This window comes from Calypte anna, chromosome 13 (assembly GCF_003957555.1).
Source record: "Calypte anna isolate BGI_N300 chromosome 13, bCalAnn1_v1.p, whole genome shotgun sequence".
Lineage (NCBI taxonomy): Eukaryota > Metazoa > Chordata > Aves > Apodiformes > Trochilidae > Calypte > Calypte anna.
Genome location: NC_044259.1, coordinates 10,855,645 through 10,868,737, shown reverse-complemented (window position 1 = coordinate 10,868,737; position 13,093 = coordinate 10,855,645). Strand labels below are relative to the sequence as shown.

General features: G+C 42.4%; 1 protein-coding gene across 2 annotated transcripts in view; it reads left to right on the top strand.

The window, feature by feature from the left end:
- Positions 1 to 12,851, top strand: part of ADAMTS2 (ADAM metallopeptidase with thrombospondin type 1 motif 2) — a 172,471-nt gene extending 159,620 nt beyond the window's left edge. For both annotated transcript variants that reach the window (XM_030459270.1, XM_030459269.1), the window contains exons 19-22: positions 1,172 to 1,379; positions 2,020 to 2,149; positions 3,693 to 3,782; positions 7,875 to 12,851. In XM_030459270.1, coding sequence (XP_030315130.1) covers positions 1,172 to 1,379; positions 2,020 to 2,149; positions 3,693 to 3,782; positions 7,875 to 7,999 — 553 coding nt within the window. In that variant the 3' untranslated portion in view covers positions 8,000 to 12,851. The remainder of the gene's footprint in view (positions 1 to 1,171; positions 1,380 to 2,019; positions 2,150 to 3,692; positions 3,783 to 7,874) is intronic.
- Positions 12,852 to 13,093: the final 242 nt, after the last annotated feature.

Below are 13,093 nucleotides of genomic sequence, written 5' to 3'. Positions count from 1 at the left end.
CCCATAAACTCAGCATGGGTCAGGGTTTAACATTTATTTAGTGGAAAACTGAAGCAATGACCTAACTGCATCAGGGTGTCTGGAAAGTACTGAATTCTTTCAGCTGCAAATATAATTGGACCCAGGTACCACAAAGACTCAATAGGATCCTAAATCATACTTCGATTCCTGAATGTTTCAGTCACTTCTGTTTCCATACAATGGCAGCAGAGGTTTTTGCACTTGTACAGAGGAGAGGCAATTATTTAAGAAATTTTATGAAGCTCTGTGACACCCATTACACTAACACGCTGCTGCTTCACTGCTGGGAAAAAAATCATCTTTTTCTCTGAAATCACTGGAGGCTTCATGGCTTTGTGCTCCACAGCACTCGCCTTCCTCCATAGCTCTCTAATTTCAATAGGCAACAAAGAGTAAGTTGGGTTAAATTACCACTTTGCTTTTTGTTTAACTCAAGCATTAGTTAGTGTATTGCCTTATGCCCAGGATTTTATGAGTATTTCTGAACAATGACTTCAGACTCAGGGTATTTCTTCAGGCTATGTATATTTTTGGTAAAGTTTATCCTATGAATACTGTTTACATTGAACAACATTTCCTTCTTGCAGCTCCCTCAAGTCTGTAAATATTTATAGGGTGCTGTATAGCTTCACTTACTCGATTTTAACCAAGCTTCCAGTACGCTGCAAAAATCCCCTCTGGTCCTGGCTGTCCTTGTTGCCCTTAAGTGCCTAGCAATTTGTGGCTGTAATTCTTTAGTCAGTTTGGATGACTAGTGAAGTTTCTACTATGCCACAGAACAAACCATAGGTTTCAGTTTTCAGTGGCCAAACTGATATGCACATCATGAACTCAGAGCCACTGATCTTCAGTGGAGTGCTGACTTCCCCCAAACCTACTACTGATGGTGCTGAGGCCCTGATTTGCCTGAGCTCAGCGTGGACAGTACAGCTGGGTCCTCTTCTGATTTTTCAGAGACCTGGTCAAATAACCCTTCATGTAACTGCTTATATCTTTTCAATCTTCTTTTTCCATAGCAGGATATTATTAACATCCTGTTAAACCCGTGCTTAAGAGTTACACTTCAACAGACAGTTTGAAAATTTAGGAAACTCACCTAATTTAGGAAAGAGGGAATTTTACTCAACCTCTTCTCTTTTTACTAACCCAGATGGGTTACAGGAGAGTGGGAGCCTTGCAGTAGAAGCTGTGGGAAGATTGGATATCAGGTCAGATCTGTGCGATGCATCCAAGCCCTGCAGGACAACACCAACCGCTCCGTGCACACCAAGTACTGCAACAACGACCGCCCAGAAGGCAGGAGGCCGTGCAACAGGGAGCTCTGCCCAGCACAGTGGAGAATAGGACCCTGGTCACAGGTCAGGCTCTTTCTGCAGGTCTCAAGCATTTCTTATAATGCAGGGAGGCAAATCTTGGGGTTTGTACTTTGCTTTCTATTCAATTGATTCTTGATCTGCTGTTTTGTTTTCTTTTAAGTAAAAAAGACCTTGAAGCCTTCTGACACTGTGATTAAGGGCACTTGAGCAAGTTAGGCTCCAACACTCATGGAATGATACATGGGATCCTTGCAGTTTGTCTCAGCATTCCTGCATTAAATTGGTTCAAAAACATGGCTATGTTTGGTGATACAACATTTTTATTTTGGCACTGTGTCATGCACAGTTGCACAATTTTTAACTTCACTGGTTTGAATAGATGTCACAAGCAATGCACACTGAACAGATGAACATTTACAGTCTTTTATTTTCAGAATGTATTTACTGTTGTTTCTTTAATGTTCAAACCATAAGCTCTTTCTTGCAGTGTTTCACAATTACTGGTACACCACAAAAAGCAGTGGTTCTCCCTCTTGCTTTGCTCCTGTCAGGACAGTGATGGTTCAAATACTTCACTGTGTCAGTTCAAATCAAGGGCAGTGGTTTGAAATTCAAAAGTCTAATTTCTAAGCCATTGTTTCCAAAGTGTGGCTGAGGGTCTCACTGCTGCATCTCTTTTCAGTGCTCTGTCAGCTGTGGCAATGGCACTCAGGACCGCCCGGTCCTGTGCCGGACCAGGGACAATGCTATTGGACTTTGTAAAGAAAACAAACCAGAGACTGTAAGGGTTTGCAGACTACCTCCATGTCCAAGTAAGTGCTTCTCTTCTGTCTTCTGTCTTCTGTCTTCTGTCTTCTGTCTTCTGTCTTCTGTCTTCTCTCCTCTTCTCTTCTCTTCTCTTCTCTTCTCTTCTCTTCTCTTCTCTTCTCTTCTTCTTCTCTTCTCTTCTCTTCTCTTCTCTTCTCTTCTCTTCTTCTCTCTCTTCTCTACTCTTCTCTCTCTCCTCTCCTCTCCTCTCCTCTCCTCTCCTCCTCCTCTCCTCTCCTCTCCTCTCCTCTCCTCTCCTCTCCTCTCCTCTCTCTCTCCTCTCCTCTCCTCTCCTCTCTCTCTCCTCTCCTCTCCTCTCCTCCTCCTCTCCTCTCCTCTCCTCTCCTCTTTTCCTCCTCTCCTCTCCTCCTCCTCTCCTCTCCTCTCCTCTCCTCTCCTCTCCTCTCCTCTCCTCTCCTCTCCTCTCCTCTCCTCTCCTCTCCTCTCCTCTCCTCTCCTCTCCTCTCCTCTCCTCTCCTCTCCTCCTCTCCTCTCCTCTCCTCTCCTCTCCTCTCCTCTCCTCTCCTCTCCTCTCCTCTCCTCTCCTCTCACAGGTATTACTTGTTGAAAAAAAAGTTATTTTGATTGTATTTATTTGAAATGCCTTCATTGAATTTCTGCTTGTGTACTACATCTGCCTGGGGTGACAGTTTCTCCATAGCCCAGTTTTGAGCAGACTTTCCAAATGTGGAGCTGTTGTGTGGCCTGTGGATGTTCTCTTCTCATGCTGGGTAGCACTAGGTACCCCAGAACAGCATGAGAGGCTGTGGTAGCCATCATCACAGTGGTGATGGCTGGATCTGTCTGTACAGCTCCCTCAGCTCCCTTGGATGAGAAGTCCAGCCTGATTCCAGCCCTGTGTCCCATGCTGGGCTTGGCAAGAGGCTGCTGTGTTTGGGCTCATCAAGGGCATGATGTACAAAGATGCCTCTTTTGCTTTCACCATCTCCCATGACAGTTCCAAGCTTTTTTTTCATTCTGCTGAGCACAAATTGTCTTCAAGGGTTTTCTGACTCAGTTTTTTTAAGCTACAGTAAATTTTCTCCTACTGAATCCAGGACATGATGCCTCTATCCTTGTTAGCTTTTCAGCTGTTTGCAAATTATATTTGTAAGATCATTTTACATATTCCTATTATTGTAATTCCTATTTTTTCTTTCATTCTTGGTATATTTCTCAGGGTAGCTTTTGATTCTTAATTAGAACCAAGCCGTCCATCATGCTCTGCAGTGCAAAGATTTTAAAGAGGCAGTGTAACTAAACTAGTCTAGTTGGATCTTAGGACATCTGTAATGTCCTAATGCTCCTGTGAGATTTACTGCTGGAGAACTGGCCCTCAGGCTGCCTTCATTGTTGGGCACAAGTTGTAGAAACTGGCACACCAGCACCTTCTGCTCAAAACTGTACAGCCTGCTCATAAGCCTTCCCATGGCTTCTTCACCATCAGAACTCACTCAGCCTCTTAGCTCACCCCCATCTGACAGGTCAGCTACTTGATGATAACATTTGTTGTGTAAAATCTTTTTTTTTTTTTCCCCTCTATTCAAGGAAACGTTTCTGATCCTTCAAAGAAAACCTACATGATACAGTGGCTGTCAAGACCTGATCCAGACTACCCCATCCAGAAAATATCTTCAAGTAAAAGACCCATTTATAACTCTGCCTTTGCCCTTAAATGCATGCCACATCAAATGTGGACTTTGCCTTTTGCTCTCTTCTTCTCTCTATGCGGAAAGTTCCCTTGACTTTGCCAAGTTTAAATCTTGGGCTGAATCTTTTTTTCACACCAGGCACTTGGTGCTCGGTGTCTTTCTTCTCTGGAGCTTGCGTAGCACTGGTGGTGGAGGTCTTGAAGTGTTGGATGTGTGAAGTTGGATCTCCACAGTACGTTGCAGTCCTCTGAAAGGGAGCTGGGATCGGTTTGCTTGTTGCTTGGTGATGGTGAAAAAAGGCTCTTACTGGTTCATGATGTTCAGTTTGATAGGAAAACTGAGAACTTATTGTGAGTGTGATCACATCACAATAATGACACCTTGTAGTGCTAAAGTTCTCCTTTATCTAAAACCCTTAATATCATAATTCTCTAGGTTCAGTTTGCTGGCAGGGTAGTCTGTTGAGTAGAAGAATTTTTTCATTCCATTTTCCTTTGCGTTGCCATCGCTTTACTCACCCTCGCTCCTCATTTTTTATCCCTGACCCTCACATTTATGTTTGCAACCCGTGGAGGGCTCACCAGGAAAAAGAAACTGGGTTTGTGTCAGTACTTTCTGCTGCTACGAAGCTGCCTGCTCTCGCCAAACTCCTGGTGGTGGTTTGAAATATTTTTCCTTGAGAAACGCTGCCTCCTTTTCATACAATTTTTGCCGGTTTTGGGTCCTTTAGAAGCAAAACCGAAGCAGAACGGGCGTGGGCCACGTTGAAGGTTGCGTGGTGGTGTTTTTTCTGAACCTGGCAGAGGCAATAGGATGTTTTCATCAACTACGATGTCTCCAGCTGCTCGGCGTGGAGCTGTTTATACTCATTACATCTTTGGTCTTTTTTCACCATGTGCATGTCTGACTTGACTGGTATGGTTGTGTGTGTGTGTGTGTGCTCTATAGATGTGTCAACTGGCAAACATAACAGTGTGAACTACTACAGAATTACCTCAATTTTTATTGCTTTTTTTTTTTTTTTTTTGCTTAGAAGAATTTTAGAAAAATGCCTTAATGTTGAAATGTCAATGGCATTAATTTACCAGCTCCAGCTTTAAAGATAAACAGTACACTGGTACCTTGAGTTAATCTTCATATGGAGTGTTTTTACTTGAATGATAAATATTAGGAGATAGTAAATTTAATCTGAGGTTAATTTGCACAAGTGCATATCCATATCCTCATCAAGCCAGGATTGTGACCTGACTTCCTGAAATTTAACTGCATTCTTGCTTTCACCTTCTGTGTTTGTGTTGGAGATTTGGCATTCACAAGTCATAAAACTGTTTGTGACAGTCAGTACCAATAGTAGAAATGTATTGACTTTAAAACTGCAGTCTTGGAGCAAATGACTACCTTATTGCATTGATCATATTCTTTGGAAAAGTGGCATTTTTGAATCTTTGGGTCGTCAAACAGTGTAGCACTTCAAACTTGTCATTATCATGTGATCACATATTTAAATTTTGCTGTTAATATGATAATTTCCTGAAACATGTTAACAATTTACATGACAAGGTGAAAAAGCAAAGACACATATCTGGCACTGAATACTGTTATGTAAAATAATTTGGTGTTTAACTGTATAAATATATTCATGACTGTTACCTTTAAATAGACAATGTTTAGTGATGTTTCAAGGATGGGTGGCCTATAGAGAATGGTGCAATAAGGTATCTGGGCATTGTGCACTATGTCTATATGCACTTTGGTTTATCAGGGATATTTTATTAGTGTTTTTGTATGTATTTAACATAATATTAAAGATGTGCCAATTCAGTTTGCTTTTCAATATTTTTTTATGAGACTAATGTGTACCAAAGTGACTGTGAAACTGATTTATTTTTTCTTACTGATGTTTTGAGATATACTTCCAGTCTGTCATGCATACTGCAAGTGAAAATAAATAAAAGTTCAGCAAATCTGGATTACTTTGGTTTGGATAAAGGACAAAAAATTACATTCTGACATCCATAAGTCACAGAGTTTATTTATATAACTTATCAGCTGCCACTAAACATCATTACATAATGCAGTATTATTTTCATGTATTTTTAAGCTTGGCGTTACATATTTTTTTATAGGAAAAAAAAGGCATTTTTCTAAAGGTGCTTTTTAGTGATTGTTACAAGGCCAAGAACAGATCTGCTTTGTTGAAATGACATTTAATGTTATACCTGTTGGCTCTTATTTTGCAAGCCATTTGGGGCAGCAAATGCAAAGCAAAATGTTCAAAGGGGACTCTACATGGTATGTAAAAATCTCTATAAAAGCTCTATATGCACACGTAGTCATTTGTATAGAGTTGTGCATGCACAGATGAACAGTTACAGCTCTTAAATACCGGTTTGAAAATGTCTCCAAAACCAAGGTACTATTCTTAGGTTCCTAAGGAAGGAGTTGTTTATTTTCAGCAGCTTCTCAGTTTAGCATTCGGACAATATGTAAATGAATTGACACATTGGAAAATTTGTTGCTTTTCTGCAACAATTGGGGCATAAATACAATGCAAGGGAGGTGTTTCCACCTTCCTCAGGCAGCACTAGTATTTGAAAGCAACAGCAAGAGTTATTTATTTCCCTGAGACTGATATGTTTGCCAATTAAACACCTCTAATGCCCTGATTTATTAACTGAGGATGAGTGGAGCAGCAGCACCTGCACTTTCTGAGTTCCCTTTGGTATCTCTGAGTCTGCTCTGTTCTCTACTTTGCTGGAAGGTTGCTGGCCGGGTAAGTCAGTGCTCGGAGCAGGATGGTGAAATAAGTGCTCCAGCAACACCCTGACTTGAGCACAACCTCTGCCATCGGGCAGGGTCTAAATAAAGACAAGAATTGGAGTTACTCATCCTTTACTGTAAGAGTAGATGGGACTGTAGTAAGAGCAAGGAGAGAGGCAGAAGTGATATCATCTCTGTCTTGGAACAGAGATGCAATGTTTTGTTCCTGCCAAGTGTTGGTCAGTCTGCCCTTCTCCTCAGCACTCTCCTCTCCAAGCCTTCTGGCTCCTCTTCCTTTCAGCATGGGCTGTGTGCTGGGGTTTGTCCCTCACTGCAGTTCCTGATAGTTCCTAGCTCCATCACTACAGCCTGAAGGCACAGGAGATGTGCAGACCCTGTACAGAGGATGGAGGTCAGGCAGCTTTCTCCCCAAGGAGCCTGCTGACCCCTCACCATCCACCAATTCATATGGTCTCCTCTGAGCAGAAATCACACAGGCTTGCACAATCTCTGATTTGATGCCTGCTGATGCTTTTTGGACAGTAAAAACTGTGTGACCAGCTCTCCTTTAATGCCTTAGCCTAAATTATGTCACCTGTATCTCAGCAAGATCAGGATCTGTTGTTGCACTGCTATGATAATGCAGATGATTGTTACATCTATCATCAGCTTAAAACCTACCAATTATTGCTCTTTCCTTTAGTTTCCCAGTTTTCCAGTCAGTGACACAAAAGCCAGGGCTTGGTACTGAACCTCCCAGTCACTCCCAGTGGCACTGGCATTTGTTTTTCTGACAATATCATCTCCCTTCTAGGAGGAGGAGAAAAGCCTGAGCAGAATGCATTCCTTTTCTCTCAAGGGAGGGACATGGTCAGGCAATGCTGCTGTGGAGGTACCCAGCTGAAAAAATAGCTCCAATGGGAAATGGATTAATTCCAAGTGTTCAGTGGTACACATAGAAATAGATTTACCTTTATTGAGACAGTCTAGATAAATAAATAGAAAACAGAAATTCATTGTGGCAGCACAGTATTCAGGGTACCACTTCAAGAACGTGAAGCCAAAAATCAGATTGTTATGGTCTGTATTGTGGATGGAGCTGGTACAAGGAGTTCAGATGGGTTTCACATCCCCTTCAAATGAGCTGAGTCGTAGGTTTAATATTAAGCTTGCTGTCTGCCTAAAAAGGCTCATTTGCCAGTTTTGCCATCCTGGTTTAATACCGAACCCTCGCCCACTACAAGCCTTCAGCTGTGTTTCTTTTCTGCTTAAGTCTGAGGGGTGCTCTTTATTTACCTGTTTCTTTCCTCTCTTTCAGAAGATCATTGCCAAGGAGACAAGTCAATGTTTTGTCGCATGATAGATTCAGTCCGTTTACTGCTCAATTCCTGTACAAAGATAAGCTGTGTGGCAAGTCCTGTAATCTGCTTAGCAGCAACCTAATCAGAGGACAACAATGTTAACCAACCCACCTAAATAAGATATGCCATTGAGGAGGAGCTCCTGCACAACCTTCACCCCTCCTACGGGAGTCTCCACCACACAGGCTGCCACCAGCCCTCCTCTTCTTCCCAAAACCCCTACACCTCTTTCCAATGCCACTGAGGAACACCCAGAAATCAACGCCGTGGATGTTCCCTATAAGATCCACGGGCTGGATAACGAAGTCCCGCAGCACAACATCATAACACGGAGGAGGATACCTTATGAAAGGACAAGGAATCAAAGAATTCAGGAGCTGATTGCAGAGAAAAGGAAAAAAGAGACTCTTAGGAAAATAAACTAAAAAACGGAAATATGGCACAAACAACATTTTTCTCTTATAGAGATGTTACCAACATCATAGTATTGCCCATGTCAGAGAGACTAAAAATGAGGAGAAATCAAAGTGGTGCTACGGTGGAGATGCCAAATTCTAAAGCCTACTATAAATGGAAATGACAGATTGTTTCATCAGTGCTAATCCAAACACTTTCACGGGCAGGTTTACAGGGTAGAGTATTAGTGCAATATCATTACAGTGTTTTCACTGAATCCAAACAAGCCCTAACACCTCAGCCAGGTTAGCAGGTTTTCTTAGTTTATCGGCTCTTTTAAGTCTCCTATGCCCTTATAAACTGCTTGGGAATAGTTTACACTTAGCATGGAGGAAAACAGCCCAAGAGAAATAAAACCCCTTTCAAGGTGGTCAGCCAATCCTTGATGCTTCTGGGTGTTGCATCAACCTGAGCACTAACGCAGCCCTGGTCCAGGAAGGTGCTCACGATGTGCCAGCCTAAGCTTTGGTAGAGCTGCTCCTCTGGTTACAGCCAGCATGTGCTTTACAACAGCTTTCTGAATCAGGGCTGCATAGAAATAGATAGAAAATTCTGTAGCCATGTATTTATGTGTAAATTAAAAGCTGGCAAACGTTACTTTACATATTTCCATAAATAATTTCAAGAGGATTCTCCTGATTTTTTAATAGATGCAAGACATTTAGTGGGGTAGATCTGGCCAACTTGGACTGACAACATCTAGTCTTTCTGTTTACAAATTATCCATGTTGTTGATAAGTTCTAAGGTTTCCGTGTAACGCCAAACAGGCCCATAATCTTTGTTGGTGTTTTTTTTATTGGTCTAATAATTTTCTCTACCCAACATACTGTTTCAGGTGAAGAATGCACTCAATTCTTGGTGCTTTTTGGTGGCTTTGGTTAGGAAAATGTAGGGGTTTTTTTTCCCATAGGATAGGGTTATTTGGAATGAAATTTTTGTATTATCTTCCCTTTCCTTAGGAGAGTTTTTAATTGGGTGCAGAAAGTGAAACCAACTGTTTGCTGTGGCCCTGACAATCGGATGCAACAATCCACACACACACATAGTAACTCCATGGTACTAGGTCTGCTAACACAACTTTAAACTATGTAACCTTGACAGCCCTGTTGCAGTACTTCCTTTACCCTCAGGCTCATCATGGTTTTCATAGATCATTTTGGAATTCCTGGTTGGAGATCAGAAATTTATTCATCTTGGCTCTAGCACCACAGAGTCAGGACTGTGGCTGCTCTTGCTGCGGGTGGCATCCGAGAAGTTCTTCTCCTGCTTGGACTCTACCATTTGTTTCCTTCTTGCTGGTAACCTCTGCAGAGGCCAGGGCTTCCCTGAAATTACTTTTACCACTAGGTAGGTCTGATGGCTCTAGTTCAGCTTTTCCAGTCTGAGAGTAAGATTCTTCCTCCAGCCTGAGCTGGTCTTAGTTTCAGCATGCCAGTAAAAAGCCCATGGTAGTCACGTAATTATTACGCCATGTGCTCAGTTTCCAGCAATGTTTAAGGAATTCTGTGGCCTGGCTGCTGGCAAAGAGCTTCAGAAGTATTGCAAGGTGACCCTGTGACCCTGTCTTCTGTCCTCACCACCAGCATGGGAATGAGCTTCCCAAACAAGCCAGTGCTAAGTAAAAGGAAGCAAGAGGCTGAAGAGCAGTGGCTGCACCCCTGCCATGATGAACATCTGTCCTGAGCTGTGGCCACCAGTGTTTGAAGACAAGATCTGGCTTTAAGAAAAATACTTTCTGGAGATATTAGCTGAAGGAGAAAAGAACGTTTCAGCTGGTGTGGAGAGCACCAAGAGGCCCTTCTTACACAGGACTGAGGTGATACCTTTGGTGAGTATTTTGGAGCTGCTCAGATAGTACAGAGGTGGAGTTACGTTGAAGACCGTGAAGGCTGGGAAGTGTAGTGGCCTGGTTGAAGTCCAGAGCACTACAAAACATCTCCCAGACCAAGCAGATGTGGCTGCAGATGTGAAAGCAGCAGCCAGCACAAGCAACTCAATAATCTGTTCTGGTTTTGAGAAGCAAAAACTAAAGCTTCTGCAGTTTTGGCAGCATTGAGCAGCAGTTGGCTGGGGCAGTGGCAGGAGTCTCTCCTCAGATTTTAAACTCATGAAACACTGAGAGTTTTCCTGCAGACGGGGGTGTTGGCTTTAGCTGCCTACAAGGGGACCCTTTGTTTGCCCCAGCCCATGGCCTGGTTGCCCTTTCAGAGCCAGTAGCCTGGTGCTGCCCCATGAGCATTGTGACGAGGGTCTTGTGGCTGCCAACAGACAGGACAGGTTTTTAGCAGTGGTGCAGGTCAGGACACATCTGTGCCGAGCAAAGCAGTGTAGTAATGAGCTCTGGAGGGAAAAGAAACCCACCATGCTATTTATAAGCAAGGAAGACGTGTCTAAATCAACATCATTCAGCTGCCTGTGCCACAGGAGACACAAGATGTAGCTGGGCTCCTAGCCTGTAGACTCAGTGAGTATTTCTTGCCTTCCACATTTCCTTTTGCATAAGATGTGGTCAGTGTAAGTCTCTTTTTTTTCCCCTTCACATTAGTATTGCTGCTTTTAGCTCTGTGGATAATAAAATAAACCTCAAAGCCTCAGCTATTTCATAGCCTAGAAGTGCATCCAAGCAACAATAAACTTAGGAAAACCCTCACAAACTCAGGGGGTAGAGGGGGGTTGGGGCTTGAAGCTATGCAAGTGAGGAATGGTACCAGTCTTATTCTCTGGGACTCTGACTTCCAGGAGCCTGAGATAAAGCACTGAATAATTTCTGTGCTTCTTTAGCCTCAGGAATAGGTTTAGTCAACCAGGAGGAGATGCTCAGAGCTCAAGTGCTGTCTTACACACAGCCTCTTCTGTCCAAGGGACTTAGAAGTGATTGCCCCAGTAGCAAGTGGAGCAGGAATTCATTTGGTGCAACTTCTAGTGAACTTTCTGCAAAATATCCTGAGGAAAGTCCTCTTTCCCAGTGCAGGCACCCCAATGTCCAAAAAGGTCTTGGTGTGCTGAGGCACTTCCAGCTGTGGTCTCCCAGTGGCTAGGAATTGCTGTAAGCTGGGCAAGGCCATTTCCCACAAGGGATCCTTTGCTAGTGGGTGGCATGGGCACTCTGGCTGAACATTTGTTCAAAGGAACTTGACTGCTTTGTTCTTTCTTCAGTCAGTTTGCAATCAAAAAAACCAAAAGCATTTTTCTAGATAAGGTGCAAACTTCTGCTGCATCTTGGAGCAGGAGCAGCCTCCAGAAGGCTGGTGTGGTGCTACACAAGATCTGGTGTTCATTAGGGACCCAATGCAGTGCTTGGTGGCATCTGTGTTGAGGAAGGGTTTGCTCCCTTCTCAGTCTCACCTTTTGGGAGATTTAATTTAATTCATTTCTCAGTGGGTTTAACTCTATTGAATATTTCTCTAGCCATTATTTGGGGAGCACTGAAATGGTATTTGAAGGAGCAGCTTCAGTTTAAATTGTTCTGGACAGTGAGATGCTGTTGGACACAGCCTGGTCCATCTCCTTATGGAGCACAGCCAGCTGCTACCTTCTCTTTACAGTCTTGCTGTATGAGGGGAAAAAACCCAAGCACCTCTTCAGATGAGAAAAGATGCCTTCTTTTCAAGCTGGCATGAGTTCTACAGAAGGTGTTTTTATTTTTTCTTCCAGCAGTTCCCCATGATGGTGATTTCCTAAGCACAGGTACCTCACTGCTATTTGAAAACACCAGAGCAGAACTCTATTCATAAAGAAAAAGCAGCCCAAGGCAATTGGTAGGGGTTTTGCTCTCAGCTGATCTTCATTTCTTTGCTTTGCAGTGGAAATTTCACTCATTTTTTGGCTGCTTCACTTTTGACTACTGTTCCTCTTTTCTACAGTCCTGTAACTGGGCAAGAGCATCACTGTAATGTGTCTTCTGTTCCCCAGGTACTGCATTTTGAAACACACTAAGCAGAAAGTGGTATTTTAATATCACTTAATCCCCAGAAAATAAGCAAGCAGATTTATAGGTAAATACATTCCTGCAGAGACCAGCTCAGAGACCTGAGAGTTAAAGCAATGTGGTCCCATCAGGGATCTAACCATGCAAATACACAGCTTTCTAAACTGTCATTTGTCTGTTGGTCTAAACTTAAAATCCGAATGACAGCCCCTCATGGAAGAAAAAAAACCTAAAAATATCCCAAACCAGTCCTGGTTACATTGGTTCCATTCTACTGCCATTTTTTTTCACCAAACATTCCTTTAAAAACTCTGTAGTCTATTATGAATGCATCACTTTTTATATCATTTATCCATTCAATATTTAGAGTCTCACAACATGTCCATAGAATGCTTTCAGATATCTTGAGAATTCTAGAAATTGGTGCTTTACCAGTCCTCAAAGGGTTTTATGTTTTATTTTATTACATAATGCATTTAATGTCTTATTTACTCACCTACAATGCACAGTATTAGCCACGTTCATCTGTATATCTATATGCAACTTCCATTCACTTACATATGCCTTAACAGAAATTGCAATAAATAGCCATTTCCTGTATATTAAAAATGTATATACAAATTAGAATCTTTAATTTTATAATTTATTAAATTCAAATGTCTGTGTTCTTTTGCAAAGTGTTTGACTTTTCCCTGTGCTTTTTTCATTGGAGTGATGTTATCTAGAGATGCTGGGGAGGGAAGAACCAGCACCTGCTGACTCAAAAGCAATTTAATGTTGAAAACTTTATT